Source organism: Sminthopsis crassicaudata, chromosome 1 (assembly GCF_048593235.1).
Source record: "Sminthopsis crassicaudata isolate SCR6 chromosome 1, ASM4859323v1, whole genome shotgun sequence".
Classification (NCBI taxonomy): domain Eukaryota; kingdom Metazoa; phylum Chordata; class Mammalia; order Dasyuromorphia; family Dasyuridae; genus Sminthopsis; species Sminthopsis crassicaudata.
The window spans coordinates 180,202,599-180,219,223 of NC_133617.1; the positions used below are offsets into that span (position 1 = coordinate 180,202,599).

Genomic DNA, 16,625 nt, shown 5'->3' on the forward strand with positions numbered 1-16,625 from the left:
TGACTTGATAGAAGGAGCAAGCTCATTGGCTGAAGTGGTTCTTCCCAGAAGCCCTTGCATTATCCCACGCCCATTCTCTGGGAGGATAAAAAGCAACAGTGGGCCTGGAAAGTGAGTCTACATGGAGAAGGATAAGAGCTGGAGGAGATTCAAGGAGAAGACTTTGCATTACATCAGGCTTGACACAGCTCTCTGCAGGAAGGGAAGTCGGCTCTCTGCAGGAAGGGAAGTCACTTCTCTGGACAAGAGTTAACAGCAACTACCTGGAGACAATGGTTCATACAGGAAGAAGAATCTGTCTGAGAGATTTGAGTAGACACAGCAGATCTCTTCCCAGAGAGCGATCCAGCAGACTCAGGTTGACTTGATAGAAGGAGCAAGCTCATTGGCTGAAGTGGTTCTTCCCAGAAGCCCTTGCATTATCCCACGCCCATTCTCTGGGAGGATAAAAGAGAGGACACCCAGAGATAGAAGAAGACTCTGCATTGCATCAGGCTTGACGGGGCTCTCTGCAGGAAGGGAAGTCACTTCTCTGGACAAGAGTTAACAGCAACTGCCTGGAGACAACGGTTCGCTACAGGAAGAAGAATCTGTCGGAGAGATTTGAGTAGAAGACACAGCAGATCTCTTCCCAGAGAGTGATCCGGCAGCTTCTAGAGACGACAGCTCGCTACATTTGGCGCCCAACGTGGGGCAAGGACTTTTGCTTATCCTGACAAGAGGAGCTAGACCAGACCTTCGCAACACTTGGCAATTTTAGGAAAGTTAGGAAGAAGGGAAGGTTTGGAGAAAAGTTAATGAGTTAGTTCAGTTTTGGAGATGTTGATTTTAATATATTTAAAAGACATCCAGTTCAAAATGTCATGAGGCAGCTAGAGATGTGAGACCAGAGGACAAGAGAGAGAATACTCATGGTTAGTGGGCTAATTCAGAATAAAACCCATTTTCTTACTTTTATATTTTGTGCCTTTCCTTTAACCAAATATGATTAAACTTGGCATAAGAGTGCAAATTAAGGGTTTATGTGTCATCTGTGAAGAAACTTGAACATCACTATTATGGAAATCATTTATCTTATTTAGAAAATGTTATGAATTTTTCACTAAAAAGAAACATAAATTACATACTATAACCACAAATATATAAGTAATCCTATTGAAAAATGTAAAGGGCTGGAACTGAGCAGATGCACTTAGATAACCAAGCACTTAAGGCTAATTACCAATTGGACAATACTCTATTAACATATGCTTGGAGAATGACCCTGCCCAACTATAGTGGACAGAGAAGTGTGAGAAGGATCAGAGAGTGGAGTAGGACAAGAGGGATCATTCTTTGGTGGTGGAGAGAGAGAAAGGAGGTGTGGAGATTTGTATATCTATTCCCCTGACTGTGACCCCAAAAAACCAAGAATAAAGTATTTTGCTTATCCTGACTGCGGCTGATTCTATGGTATCCAGGGTACTAACATGATCATTACAGAAAAAAGATCTGGGAAAGCAAAAGTATCATCCAAATATTATTTTTCAAACCTGAATTAGTAATGTATAATCATGTAGAAATATCTGGTATTTAATATCCTTAGAACATTGTTTTTAAAAAGCTTATATGGGTCCAAGACTACAAGATGAAATGGGCTTAGATTCATAAATCCATATAGAATAGTTTGGGCCATTGAAAGTGAGTCTGCCTTTATGCAGAGTGCAAAGCTAACAAATGGGTATGACATTAGTTTTGGAAAATAAGAAGAAATAGCCCCTCAGACTGAAGTGTATCACTATTAATGTTGGGGAGATGCCTACACATGCTGAATCACATAGCAACAAGGGATAATACCAAGGCTTTTATTATCTTTAGACTTCAGAACCAGAAAATTTCCACACAATATTTTGTAGAAAATGAACTACTCTTTCTTGAGACATTCATCTGAAAGATGGAAACAACAAAAAATGTCAGCTAGCTACAAAGGCCATTTTCATACTAGGTACAATGGGGATAAAATAACTATATCTCCCATAGGAAACAATATTCTAGGATAGGGCTCCTTAATAGGAAGAAAACTTGGTTAATTTCAAAAATTATCCTGATAGATATCCAACTTGGTACTACATCACTCCCATTCACAAATAAATAAACCCTTCTATGTGTTTTGCTGTGATTCCCAACAAGGAAGAAGGACATCTTAAGATTTCAAGGGGAAAAAAAATTCCTCCTCATGAAAAGGTAAGGAATCCTTGTCCTAAGAGGTATATTTTCTTCAAATGATTACCTAAAGATAGAAAGTATAGAATGTGACTGCAAAATATGAAAACACCTTTTTTTAGAAAATGGCAATTTTATAATCACACATTAAAAATTTTTCCATATATTGATTTCCTCTCCAAATTATTTTACTTTTCATTGTCCTTATACTCAAAATAACTTTGAAGTTGTACTCTCACTGTAAACTGTTTTACTTTATGGTTCTTATATTCATCCATTCATTCAAAAAGCATTTTCATGGTCTACCATGTGCAAAGTTATGCTACACGCTATGGAATAAAGAAAAATAAGACATGGTTCCTGCCCTCAAGAAGTAAGCAATCTAGCAGAGATTATACACAAAAAAGATTGCTGTATAAGTTGGATGTTGCAAAGGAAATTCTTGTTTACATAAAAGTTGGACTAGATCAGGGCTTCTTAAATTTTTTTCCCCTGGGACCCCTTTTCTCCCAATGAAATTAAGTTACCTCAACTATATAGTTACATAAAATAGGCATACAAATCAAACATTTACTGATAATAAGTCATAATTTTACAATCCCAACATATGGGAGACCCCAAATGGAGTTGTGAACCATGATTTAAGAAACTGGGAATGAGATGACCTCAAAGGTTCTATGAAAATACAGTGGGTTGTTTTGTGCCTCCAAAATCCACCTGAAATTTAATAAAATTTTAGCTAACTGTTTATTTGCTCTATACTTCCTAATGCCTAAGAAAATTTCAAAGAACAACAATCATTCAAGAGAATGCAAATTGAAAAATAAATCCACTGAGTTCACTTAAATTTCATGAAAATATTTTCATTTACAGATTTTGCAAATATGAAACTATCCCTTTGTGTCTATTGTTAAAGCAGTTAGGTACTCCATCCCTATCAAAGTCCTAAATGAGCAAAATGCACTAGCTTCCAAAGTACAACCTGTTGAAAATAACTTAAAAACAGATTAGGCCCCCACAGTGGGGTCTGGAACATTCAGCTCACACTAAATATTTCCTTACAAATATCAAATGTGACTAGAATATTTTTATGGCCTGATTTAACGTACTATTGGTAAAAAGTTTCAAGCTAGAGAACTGTTTCAAAACCCCTTGGTGCACTGATAACACAAAGAAAACAGTGTCTTATTGGAACCCTGGCAATGGACCTTATTAGTTAAATTTTAAAACATTTTCGATTACAGAATAATAAAATGGTAGCATTTAAAACTACTAGTCAGACTCAAATAATGAACAATAGTTTAAGAGAGAATTTAACTTTAAAACCTTCCACCAGTTTGTCATATGGACTGAAATCTGGATGAATGTCTGATCCGCTAAACCTTCATTCTATTTTATTTAAAAATAGTGCTGCACCTTACTTATTTGATTCAATAGAGTTTAAGCATTAAAATACCTACATTCATTAAACGCTTACTATGTGCACGGCGTTGTAAAGCAATAGCTTCTGCCTTTTTGCCATGCCTCCTCCAGTTTTACCGCTACACTGTCAATTGCTTCCTGCTCCCCACAGTACTTCCCCTCCCACCCCAAAATTCTGTTGGCAAACGCAGGGTCTTCCTTGGCCTTGCTTAGGGTGGGAGGACTACTCTCCACAGCTTCAGAACACAGGCGCACACAGAAGCGGACTAGCTTCTCCGGTGACTTTCTCCAAAGTCTGTAACGCACTGCTAGCCTCTAGCTTCCTTATGCTTTTTCTCAGGTTTGGAAACCAAAGCAGCTTTGAACAGGTCTCTGCCCTCTACTCCCCAGATTACTGCGATTAAGTCGGGTCTTGAAACTGTGACTGGAGACGAGAGCAGCCAGTATAACGCGTGAACCCGCCCCTCAATCGTCCCCAACTCTATCCAGTCGCTCGCTTCCCGAGCCAAGCCGGGGCAGCTCAGCAGAGCGCAGGAGGAGAAGCAGCTGTTCGCAACAGCTGGGGGGCGGCGGAGTCTACTCCAGGTGGGGACCCGGCCAATCGCAAGCGCCCGGCCCGCCCCCCTCCCCAGCCGGGCTCCGACCCCCTGGCATGGGAGGGGAGGGGAAGAAAGATAGTGGAGAGTAACTCAACACCCAGGACCATCCTCCGCTCTTAGGGCCTGGGGAAGACAACTGGGAGAAGAGAAGGGAATCTGCGGCTTTGCCCTCCGGCCGAAACACCTCTCCCATAGCAGCTGCTGCAACCGCCTTGAGTGACCGCCAGCTCTTCCTGTTCTTTGGACACTCAGTAGGGTCACTCCTGGAGAAGATAGAGCCCCCACCCGGGAGATCTTTTTCAGATAAAACTCTACCTTCAAAAGCACTTCTGTCTTCCCACCCTGTTGCCTGTGGAGAGTACCTCGCTTTTCATTTCGGGCTCCCTGCCGGGTGAGTGGAAATAAATTGTATTTGAAAAATTATATCTATATGTATTCGTATGCATAAGTGTATAAACCTATCATCTACTAATAAGAATTGAAAAGCGAGGAAAAGAGGAGAGTTTGGACTGTAACCGGCAGGGGGGAACGGGAGACGACCGTGGAGCAAGGCTACAGCCTGAGGTTGCTTACGACTTTGGAAACCCCAGGACCCTCACCCCGGTGCTGAGATCTCTCAGGAGCTGTTCTGACGCCCACCATCCCCAACATACACGCACGCACGCTCACACTCACACTCACACACTCACATTCGTACACATACATACACGCGCACGCTGCCCAGTTCTCCTCCCCCCTCCCCACTGGGCTTGCCTTTGGCTTCGGCTGGACTCGAGAGGGTGAGGGAAACGAAGGGGCGGAGGGGGCGGCGCAGCAGCAGCAGCCACAGCCGCAGCAGCAGCAGCAATCGCCGCCGCCGCTGCCGGAGCCGGAGCCGGAGCCGGAGCCCGAGCCGAAGCCGCGGGGAGAGCGGGAAGATGCACACCACCCAGAAGGACACCACATACACCAAAATCTTCGTCGGGGGGCTCCCGTACCACACCACGGATTCCAGCCTGCGCAAGTACTTCGAGGTCTTCGGGGAGATCGAAGAGGCGGTGGTCATCACAGACCGGCAGACGGGGAAATCCCGGGGCTATGGATTTGTAAGTAAGGGGGGAGGGAGTTAATGAAAGGAGGGGGCAGAGATCTCGAAGATAGAGAGAGGGGCTGAGAACGAGGGGGAAGGGGAGAACAAAGGCGAGTCCCATCTGCCAGAAGAAACTAGGGATCCCCGTCGGGTAGGAGGAAAATAGGGGTGACCAGTAAAACGATGATTCGGGGCGGGGACGGGGGGGGGGGAAATAAACTAATGTAATCCGTACAGGCTGAGCTGAGCTGAAACTTTTTTCGGCCAGGAGTGAGGTAAAGAGAATGGAAAGGCCTGTCTCCCACCTCTTGGGGTTCCTTAGGGAGTAAGAGTGTGGAAGCTATGTATTTGTAGCGTTTGGGGGAATTTGGTCTTGCAAGGAAAAAAAAGTTAGATCATCTTTGGGAGGAGGGGCCGGAGGAGGAGGCTGATGACCAGGAGCCGCTACCCTGGGAAATGGCTTTTCCTGCGTTGATGGCAGCAAGTTTAGCTGCCCTATGGCTTTGGAAAAGTATGCTGGTCTCATGGCGATTGGATTAGAGAGAGGGCACTCCGAAAGGGCTGCTGCTGTCTGTCTGTCAGCCCTCCCAGTCCCAACTTCTCTTCTCCCACCCAATCGCCTGTTAATTTCTTTTTTTTAACTTTTTTTTTTTTTTCAAAACTAAGTGCTTTAATATAATCAAGTCTTGTGGCTAGTTTCCAAAACACCATTTATGAGGCATGGGAGCATGTCTAATTAGAGTTGAGCTAACTTATTCAGTCAAGGTCAGTAAGTTGCCTAAAGTTAGGGAGGTCACAGAGCTCCCAAGCAGAACATCGAACAGCGTATTCTGGGAGAAGCCGATGTGGAAGGTTTATTCTCTCTTAAATGGGACGTTTACTTTAAACAAGTATTTTTCCTGGCCTAAGGATGGGGATCACCAGCAGTGCCAGCAAGGGGGGAATGTTAAGACTCTAAGAGAGATCAGGATTCCAAACCTCTGCTTGCTGGGGGCAGTACTTTGCAGGCCCATGGGGAGATGTTTTTTGTTTGTTTGTTTTTCCTTCTCTGAAATGTAAAAGGGATCTTGATAAAGAAATGTGTGAGGACTGCCTCTGTGTGACTGCTCTTTAAGTTTACTTCCCAGGTTTAATTTGTAGCATTTATGTGTATGTATGTATGTTGCTAAGGTCACCATGGCTGACAGAGCTGCTGCTGAAAGGGCCTGTAAGGATCCTAACCCTATCATTGATGGCAGAAAGGCCAACGTGAATCTGGCATACTTGGGGGCAAAACCCAGGATCATGCAGCCAGGTGAGAAATAGTACTTTCTGATACTTATGAAGAAAGAAACCCTGATTCAAAAGACAGAACTTTCCTCAGAACCTGTTGGTTTATTGTGGAGTGTACTTTTAATTGGTCAATCTATAAAGGAAACTTTTTTCACTTTAAAAACAAATGTAGATATGTGTAAACATTTTTCCATATATACAAATACATTGAAGTGTCTGTAAAAGTATAATCTTAGATGAAAAATAAATGTTATTCCAGATGACTTTGTACAGACCCAGATTTATATGACATTCAATTAATTAATTGCTGCTTATTCTTTTCATTTATCTGCAGTTACAACCTTATTTGTGCCAAATTTTTAATCACAGGCTGGATACACCTGTTTACCTAATACTCTTCTGGGCTGCTTCCCTTCTCATTTGACATGTGCTTGGGGAATGCAAACTAATCTGAGTACTAGCCTAAACAAACCATAAGTAATACAGGACATCTGCTAGGGGGGAAGCACCTTGTGTATTATAAAACAGAAGTGATTATTTGATAATCTGCTATTCAGGATTATTCAAAATTCTCCCTTCCACTATTTGAATGGGTAACTGACAATAGAGGATATAATATATGTAATTTTAAGAAATAAATGTTTATGTTTAAATACATAGATTATAAGATTCTAAAATCTTGAGTATAGATTTCCACTTCAATCCATACTGTATTCAAAAAGACTTTTAAAAATGCCTTTAACAATAGCAAGTACCAACATAGGGGTAGATAACTAATGTTCAAGCAATTTGATGGATCTATTTTTTCAACAAGAGCGAAACAAAATACATCTTTAGTATATTGTGAAATATATACCTATTAGAAAAAGAAGAATGAATTTGTTTTATTAAATTTTTAAAAAAGTTTTTATTCATAAAATCTACTCATGATATGGTGGAGTATGATGAGACCTAATTCTGTATTCAGAGGACCTGGCTTCAAAAGCCTGCTTTCGTCAATTTACTAACTATGTGACTTTGGGCAAATCACTTTACCTCCTTAAGTCTCAGTTTCCTCATCTGTAATGATGAGATGGGCTCTGGGATCCCTTTGAGCTTCAAATCCACGATTCATTGAGTATAAATTTGCATAGACCATTGAAGTTCTATACTAAGTTCAAAATAGTATTATAAATATTGAAACTCATAAATTTAGAATGCCATCAATTTGAGTATGTATTTATATGTATATGTGGGAATATAAATTTATGAATATAGATAGGATATTTGTGAACAAATCAATATGAGGTACTATTGTTGTGCTTCATTAAATTCATAACCACTTCATCATGACCTCTTCCTGAGATCTTTTCACAGTATGTTTATGCCAGTGAAACTTTGCACATAATGAATGCTCTGCTTTCTGTCAGTTGTATTCATTTTTAATCATTTATTTTTAAAACAATATCTAAACTAGTGTACTGTATGAAACTTTAAAAACTTGTTTAAATTTGGGCTTGTCAGTTTCTGTCACTTCCCAGATAAAGTTTTGTGTTAATAAAAAACCTGATTTTAAATTAGTGTATCTAATGCAAATAGAAAATGAAATCTGCCATTGTATATTTTATGTATAACAGTAATAAGTGGATGTTGGAATGTTCATATATGTTTTGTTGTTAGGTTTTGCCTTTGGTGTTCAACAACTTCACCCAGCTCTTATACAGAGACCTTTTGGGTAAGTCAATCAAACAGGTTCTTCAAAGTTCAAGCATATCATCTATTAGTCTGCCTTTATCACACAGGGACAATATCATCCTGTTATTGAGTTTTCTTGAGTTCTCTTTTTAAAAAACTGTTTTGCTTCTTGATGGTGATGCTATATTTTTAGATGAGCCAAGTTATGTGATCAAATATGCAGACCAAACACCTCTTAAGCTTATGACTTAAAAAAAAAAGGTATGACTTGTATACAAGCATCGTACCCCCATCAATCTTCTAACTCTTCAGCTTGTCTCAATGTTATTTATCTCTTTCTAATCTGACAGGGATCGTATACAGTTAAGCTAACTGATCAGAAGGATATGATGATAAGATGTGGAATAGTTCTGTTTGGAATTAAACTCTGTAACCAGTAGACTCAAACACACGAGCTAAGATGGTGATTAACGATGCATGTATGTTGTTGTTTTATTTTTATAATAGTCAATAGACCTCCGTGTGCTTTATTTTATTTATTACGGTAATGAAGTGGTGTTGATAGCTAAATGTGTGCTTTTTATTTAATTGAAAAGAGCTGTAGTGAAAAGTTTTTTTTTGGGGGGGGAGCTCTTTTGTTTTGGTTTTTGGTGGTGGTGTTGAGGAGTGTTGTTGACTTTGACTTTGCCATGGGGAGCAAAGGGTCTTTTTTTTCCTTGCTTTTAAGCTGTAGCCTGTGACTTTCTTTTAACCATATTTTTTGTAGTGAGTGCTAAAATGTGTGACTTCACTATGTAAGAAAACAGATTTACTGCTTGCATGTTCTACTTTCTTTGGGTTGGGGTCAATTTTTTCTTTTTCTTTTCTTTCTTTTTTTTTTGGTGGGTATGGGGATCTAGCTCTTAACCATGTATGTCTGCTTAGCCTTTTCTAATTTGGAGCACCAATTCTTTCCATTAGATTTAATAATCAGGCCATTTTCAAGTATAGTAGCACTAATATTCACTTCACACATCTAACTTTGGGGAAGCCTACCTGTATTTCTTGAATCTCTTGATTTTGTGATCAGCAGTGGTCTATAACTCAGCTACCTGCTTCCCCCTCTTACAGATAGTATATAATGCTGATGCTACCCAGCTAATTTTTTTATTACTGTATTCTGCCTTCTCTAGACTGCACCTAGCACCTGGTGTGGATGTCAGAAGTTTAAGTTTCCCAGTTGGTTAAAAGGAGAATTGCCCCCCAACTAATGGTTTAATGCCTAATCTGAGTTACTGCATATGTGTGTCCTGAAATGTTGGAATCGAGCTATCAAGTTAGTTCTATCTTCTATGCTTTCAGGTGTATACAGGATGAAACAGCTGACAAGTTGCACTTTTAGTGATTTTTCTAGCCCTCATCTTCATTATCTGAGGGTCAATCCTTTTTTTTCTTTCTTTCTACCTAAACTTACTTTTTTAAAAATATAAGTGAGGGAACTATAATGTAATTGAAAGGTGACTTTTTATACTGATAGCCATTCATCAATGGTCTTCCACACTAGCTTGGAGATCAACAAAAAATAATGAACTCTATATAGAATTCCTTGTGCATGTGATTAGCATTTTTACTCATAAATAGTAAAGAATTATGGGAAATAATTTGTCATAATTTGACAGATCTTAGTCTGTCATGTTGAAACCTAATGTTAACCAAGCAAAATTTCATTAATTCCTACTAGGTATGTCATATTGTATTAGATAGTACTTGATAACAGAGGACTATAAGGCATGTTCTGTATATTCAAAGAGCTTATAGTTTATGTGCAGAGATAAAACTAACACTCCTAAATCATTTAGGATCTAACAAAGTGCTAAATTATGTGACATGTCTGCTCAAAAAAGTAAGATCATTATTGGAAAGAATGTTGGAGAAGGCACTGTGCAGGGGATGAAATAAATTAATCTTAAAAGGATGGGTAGAATATGAATTAATGGGTTGGAGGGAGACATTTAAAGGTGGAGTTGTAAGAGAAACTTTAGCAAAGGGAAGAAATGGGAATGAGTCTGATCTGTTCCTGTGGTGGCAATAAGGAAATCAACTTGTTCTTAGCAGATGGCAAATATTGGGAAGTCATGAGAAATAAACTTGGATAATAGGATTATGGTGAGATTGTTGGCCTTAAAAGTCCATCCCAAGAGTTTGGTTTTTAATGTATTAGGTAATTGGGAGCCATTGTATGTTTTTGAGCAGAAGATTATCACTATGAGCTTCAGTTGAAAGTGATCCATAGAAAATTTAAATACAACACATTTTCAGTTGTAAATTTTTATTTTTTACATCTAATATCAGATAATAGCTACTTCATGGTGGTTATTAGTTGTAAGAAAAAAATCTACTAATGGCTAAAAAAATTATTCTACTTAATGTCACGTAAGCCAATACAACAACAATATTCAGTACTTACTATGTGCCAAACACTGTACATTTATTTACAAAAGATATAGATTCCAGATAGAATTAGTCTTCTTACTTCAATGAATTATTCTGCTATTCAAGCATTCTTAAATTGAAAATAAGCTTTTTTTTCACAGAATGGTTACTTATAAAAATTGCTATCCCTAATTGAATGAAGTTATTTCAAATTGTGATAAGTGATACATTTTTTATGTCTATAAAATAGGGTTTTGATGCTAGTTGTATAGTTTGAAGTAATAACTTTACAGTTTTTATTTGACATTCAAATAGTTTCAAGTGTACTGTGGATCACTAAATACCAAGTTCCTAACTCAAGTTGGGATAGCCATCTGATGTGAGGAAACCTGTGAACTCCACAGAACAGTGTTTTGTTCTACTTTATTTAGTTTTAGAATAATGTTTTGTTAAGCTTCTTTTGGTTTGTGTATAAGGAAGATTTTTCTTCCTGGGACCTTGGAGAGGTAGCAGTGAGGATGTATGGGTTGGGAGTAGAAACGTTCAAAACACCATTGCCAGAAGTGTATGTATTGCTTCATTTTTGCCTCTCTCTCTTGGGCTTCTACTTTGTAAGATTGAACTGGGGAAAAGAATTCATAAAAATATGCTCAGAGAGAAGTCCATTATACTTTATGTAATAGTTCTCCAGTGCAAAAAAAGGGGTTCTCAGGGGAAGAACATTGCAAACATGCTAACCTGCTACTTAATCTTACCCTCTTCCTAGAAAGGGTTTTATTTTCTTTTCATAATTCAAGTTCACTTGATAATTCAATTCAACAAGCATTTATATTTACTATATACCAGGTTCTATGCTAAGTTCTGAGGCTACAAAAAATAAAAAGAAGAAAGGATAGAACTTGCCCTCAAAGAGTTTAAATTCTCCCGAGTCTTAAATTATTTTATTCCAGTTATTCATTTGCCACCCAGATTCTCCTTTTTTCCTCCTCACTTGCTATTCACAGGCAATCTGATACAGATTGCTGATATGTGTTGAGACAAGTTTACTTGCTCATTGGCATAATCGAATCAGAGAAAAGCTATTCTCAATGGGCAAAGATTGTCTCTAGAGACTGGGATATTAAGGGACTCCCCTAATAATGTAATAATTCACTGGACATTTCTGTTTCTTAAAAGAAAAAAAAGTTAATAAGCAAATGCAGAAAAAAAAATCTTATGACACAAACTCAAACCACATTCCCCTGGAGCAAAAATCATTCAAGTCAATAATGTAATCAAAGATGCCAGCCTAGTCACTACTTTAGCTACTTTAGGCCGCTAGGAATCTAGTGGGGTTAATGTTTCAGTATTAGTGAGACCCATGCTTGCTGGCCTTTATAGCAGATACAGCAGAGTTTTCTTTGGCCTTATAAAGACATTTTACTCTGCTTGAAACCCTTGTCTCATGACATGATCAAAAATAGCCCCACTGCAGCCTGTGCTGTCAATCACCCATGTAAAATAGCATGATAGTGAAGAGTTGGTAGAGACTAATATAATGGAAAGAGAGAGAGAGATGATCCACCGGGGATAACATTTCATAATGCCGCCTGTTACTTTTAGTGAGGTTAGTTGCTTAATTTAGAAAAAAATTACAAGAGTATATGGGCAGGGCTGTGTGTCTAGTTTTTAACAAACAGTCAAGAATATCTCTAAGTGTCCTCCAGAATACATGGATGACGTGGTTCATATTGGCATAGAGAAGGAACTACACGTCTAGTAAAATTCACTGTATTTTTGCCATTAGAATAAACTTATTTGTTTTTTTGGGCTAGCATAGAATAACTCCTGGAATAAAATTAGTCTTTTTGCAAATGTTCATCAGCCTTGGTGTCTCCTACAAGTATTGTTTAAGAGAAATTTTGAAAAAAAGCAAGGTGAATAATAAAAATATAATTTCATTTGTTTGGGGTTCTAATAAGATAATTCCTGAACACCAAGTTTAGAGATAACCATTGTTTGAATTTCAAGTAGATTTTGTGGATTTGCTAAATTTTGGAGGGAATTCTGATATAATTTCTCTAGATGTCTGTAGTGTTTTCCACTAGTGCTTATATTGTACCAAGGTGGAATCAATAGGTCATATATTTGTAAATGTACTAATTAATGAAATTTCAGTATTAAGAATTGAAGATATGTAATTTTTGCAGCTCAATTTTTTAAAATCGTGTGAGCTTTATAAGTGAAATGGAAGTGTGTATGTTCCTTGTGTATAATTTAACTAGCTGCTTGATTTCACTTGACAGACTATATCTCAGTTTTTACATGGTGTTATGTAAATAAGGGACTTCATCTCTACAAGTACATACCAATGGAGTATAAATGAACAAAGCCAAACCTTTGATTTGGAGAAGAAAATGGAGAGTTAGAGAATGTGCAAAGAGAGTCTGTTTAGATGTCATTTTATAAATCTTTTAAAAGTTCTTATATTTTAGATGCATTTAGTTATAACTCCCTTTTCCTACCCCCTCTTCCTCATCACTTCCCCCAACCCCTCTGTCTGTCTTGCATAGAGATAAACAAGCTGGCTGACATCAGTTGCCTGATAGTCAAACAGGTTTGATTGACCCTTGTGTCCTTACAAATTCTACCCCTCAAAAAAGGTGTGCTGCACTTCTACTTGGGAACCACTGCAATGAATGTTAATAGCATTTCTGTAGCTTCCCACAACAGCCTCTTATATAGAGTGAGCTGCACTACAATTCGTTTGAAAAGTGTGATTCTGCCGTGATTACCACACCTGTGAACTTTTAAACTTTTTTTTTTGTCGCCTGCATTTTTTATTTTTATTTTTTTATTTTTAATAAGGATGACTGAGGTTGCAGAGAAATTAATGTGTGCTGAGTCTGCATAGCGATTTTAAGTAGGGTTGCCATGATAATTAAATAAGGTCCATTTTCCAGTTTAAATATTTGGTTGAAATTTTCTTCAATGATTTGATATTGGCAAACTAGCTCTCATGCTTTGGACCTAACTGATGACAGGGTACTTTTAAAAAGTCCAATGTTTGCAACTGAGAATTTTTCTAATTGTCAGAATCCTTTTTTTTTCTCTTATGGAATGATTTTGATTTTTTCTTAAAGTCTGATTCTAATATTTAAGTTGAGAACCATTTATTAAATGCCTTTAAGTGGAATGATGAAATCCTGAACTTTGACTTATTCCCTTAACTATTGATGAGGCTATTAATTCATATTTGGTGGTATTAAGTAAACAAATACAAATGAGAATGCTATCATGATGTGTTATTGTTATTGTTGGCTTCTTTTTCTGAGTACTACACATGTTTTGGGCTACTGCCAGAGTGCATTCATTGGACTGCTAGAATGTAGCTATTGTGGCAACCCTATGCTCATAATAACCACTAAATTTTGAGTTTGTTTTACTTCTGAAGAACAGATCTTTTGCACATAGGAGCTTACCATGATCTAACTTTCTTTTCTATTTCTCAACAGGATACCTGCCCATTATGTTTATCCACAGGCTTTTGTGCAGCCTGGAGTTGTAATTCCACATGTCCAACCTACAGCAGCTGCTGCCTCTACCACACCTTACATTGATTACACTGGAGCTGCATATGCACAATACTCCGCAGCTGCAGCAGCTGCAGCAGCAGCAGCCTATGACCAGTACCCATATGCGGCATCTCCAGCTGCTGCAGGATATGTCACTGCTGGGGGCTATGGTTATGCAGTCCAGCAGCCAATCACTGCGGCAGCACCTGGGACAGCTGCTGCAGCAGCAGCAGCAGCGGCTGCAGCAGCAGCATTTGGCCAATATCAGCCACAGCAGCTGCAAACAGACCGTATGCAATAATGAGTGACCAGCCATCTGAAGAGTTGAATTTCTTTCTCTATTTTCCCCCAGCCTTCCAATTTTAAGTAGGTAATAAGGTGGTTAACACTAACTAAGCAGCTTTAAGAAAAGTTATGCTACTGCAAATCAGGAGATTTTTATTCCACTGTCTTTGTACTCAAATCATGTTGCTATGGGGAAAAGGGGTAAGGGCCAGGGGAGTAGAAGGAATTAGTTTCAGGAGTCAATCCAGGAGACACTGAATAAACAATGCACTGCCATGAAAAGACTATACTAGTAACAATAGAACTTCATTTGACAAAATAAAATAAAGGGGTTTTTGTTGGGGTTTTTTAATAGTATCAGGGACGCAAACTGCCTTTTTCAAATGAGAAAATGTTGTTTTGAAAAAGTTAAACCAGGGAAAAGAAATCAGAGTGAGCAATATGTAGCTTATATGACATTTAAAACATATTTTAAAGATAATCAAAGCACTGACTGTCATTTATTGTTTTCACTATGGCCTATAGAACTTGTTCAAGTAAGAAAATGATTTTCTTGCTGTCTCACAATGGGCATCAAACAATTCTGAAGAGCATGGCCGCTCGGTAAAATGGTGGACAGGCACCAAAGCTATTTTCTCATCTGTCCTCTGGATGAGTGGAACTATGGAGCAAGTGATGTGGAATTAATGGGTGCAACAGCTGTACAGACAATCAATAACACAGACAGTTCTGGAAAGAACACATCACTTGTGCTTGTTTGATGAGCTTGTCACATTCTAATCCCTCTCCCCATCCTGTTTCAATTTTGGGAAACTTTTAACTGCTGGTGTCAGCTATTCTGATTCTGAAATAGGATCAGCCCTTTACTACAACAGCCTTCTCTTTCTATTTATTACGTTGACTCGTGGCTTGTGAATAAAGGCAGGAAGAAGTTTGCAGAATTTGAACCTTTGAGAACTGTCTTAAGGAAATTTGTTTTTTCCTTTTTGAAATGATTTATATGACTTTAGTATCTGTTACAGAGTCCTATTTAAAACTATTTATTAGGGAACTCAATAAGTAAGACAACAAGGTCCTGAGACTACAGTTCTTCAAGGGTTAATGATATGTGGTTTATACTGTGCCTTAATTGTAATGCTATTTAAAAATATTTATTTTGAAGTTTTACGATGCTGCACTCTAAAGAAAGGAACTTTAGATGTGACACTGTAAAATTATGTATTCATCTCATGGCATAAATTATTTAGTAGGTTTAGATGTAGCATATTAAATATTAACCTATTCAGCTAAAGATGTTGACTTAGATTTATTTAAATTCAGTATGTGCACTGTACGAGAGGATACTCTTAACATTAACAGAGTTTAGGTTTTTTACAGGATGTGTTGTTAGTTTCATACTGCTTCCTCTTCAGTATTTTGCTCATGTAGATCTACTTTACTGGTAATTCATTAGTCCAATTTCCCCACTATTTTTACGTAGTTTAAAATGCTGCTTTACATTTTTCTTGTGAAACTACAATACTTGCAATTTTTATTCTTAACCTAAAGTCGAATAATATTTTACACTGTATTGGACTTTTTATACTTGAACAATTTCATACAAGGGAAAACAGGATAGCATTTTTATGGACTTTATCCATTGTCACTGGATTTATTTTAAGTATTCTAAATACTAGCCAGTGTTATATAATGTAGACATGACTCTCCTGTGCATATTATTTATTCAGTATGTATATTGCTTTATAACATTTCAGATCTTCTAAACTATTCACTTGTGTTAAATATAATTTTTAAAAATTTACTGTTGCATTGTCTATAATTATGCAATAAAAGTGAAGAATGTCTCCTTTTAACTAGAGTCTAGTCGTGATTTATATCTAAAATTCCTAGTAGACACACAGGTTTTGAGAGACCTGGCTTTGGCTCACTGGCATAAATTTCATTAATTTATGATACAAGTCAAATCCTAATGTAGTTAATGATAATTTGGATGGTTTGGTTCTGAAATTTTGTTACATTTGATTTTACCAAAAAGGGGGGGGGGCATCAACTGGGGCTTGTAATTTGGGATTTGTAGTGATGTCCTACTATAATGACAATGGTTAAAAGAAATCAATTCCTCTGTAAGAGAAAAAT

The 16,625-nt window shown here is 37.9% G+C and overlaps 1 protein-coding gene across 1 annotated transcript; it reads left to right on the plus strand.

Moving 5' to 3' along the window:
• The first annotated feature begins 4,892 nt into the window (after positions 1–4,892).
• RBM24 (RNA binding motif protein 24) lies at positions 4,893–16,342 on the plus strand. Its single transcript, XM_074272305.1, has 4 exons — positions 4,893–5,308; positions 6,463–6,586; positions 8,224–8,278; positions 14,145–16,342. The coding sequence occupies exons 1-4, from the start codon at positions 5,141–5,143 to the stop codon at positions 14,503–14,505; spliced, it is 708 nt and encodes a 235-aa protein (XP_074128406.1). The 5' UTR covers positions 4,893–5,140; the 3' UTR covers positions 14,506–16,342.
• The last annotated feature ends 283 nt before the right edge of the window (positions 16,343–16,625 follow it).

Excerpts from the sequence above, each read along its gene's own strand:
- RBM24 (XM_074272305.1), top strand. The coding sequence starts at position 5,141 with ATGCACACCACCCAGAAGGACACCACATACACCAAAATCTTCGTCGGG. Across the intron at positions 6,587-8,223 it reads ACCCAGGATCATGCAGCCAG|GTTTTGCCTTTGGTGTTCAA; the intron begins GTGAGAAATAGT and ends TTTTGTTGTTAG. Across the intron at positions 8,279-14,144 it reads CTTATACAGAGACCTTTTGG|GATACCTGCCCATTATGTTT; the intron begins GTAAGTCAATCA and ends ATTTCTCAACAG.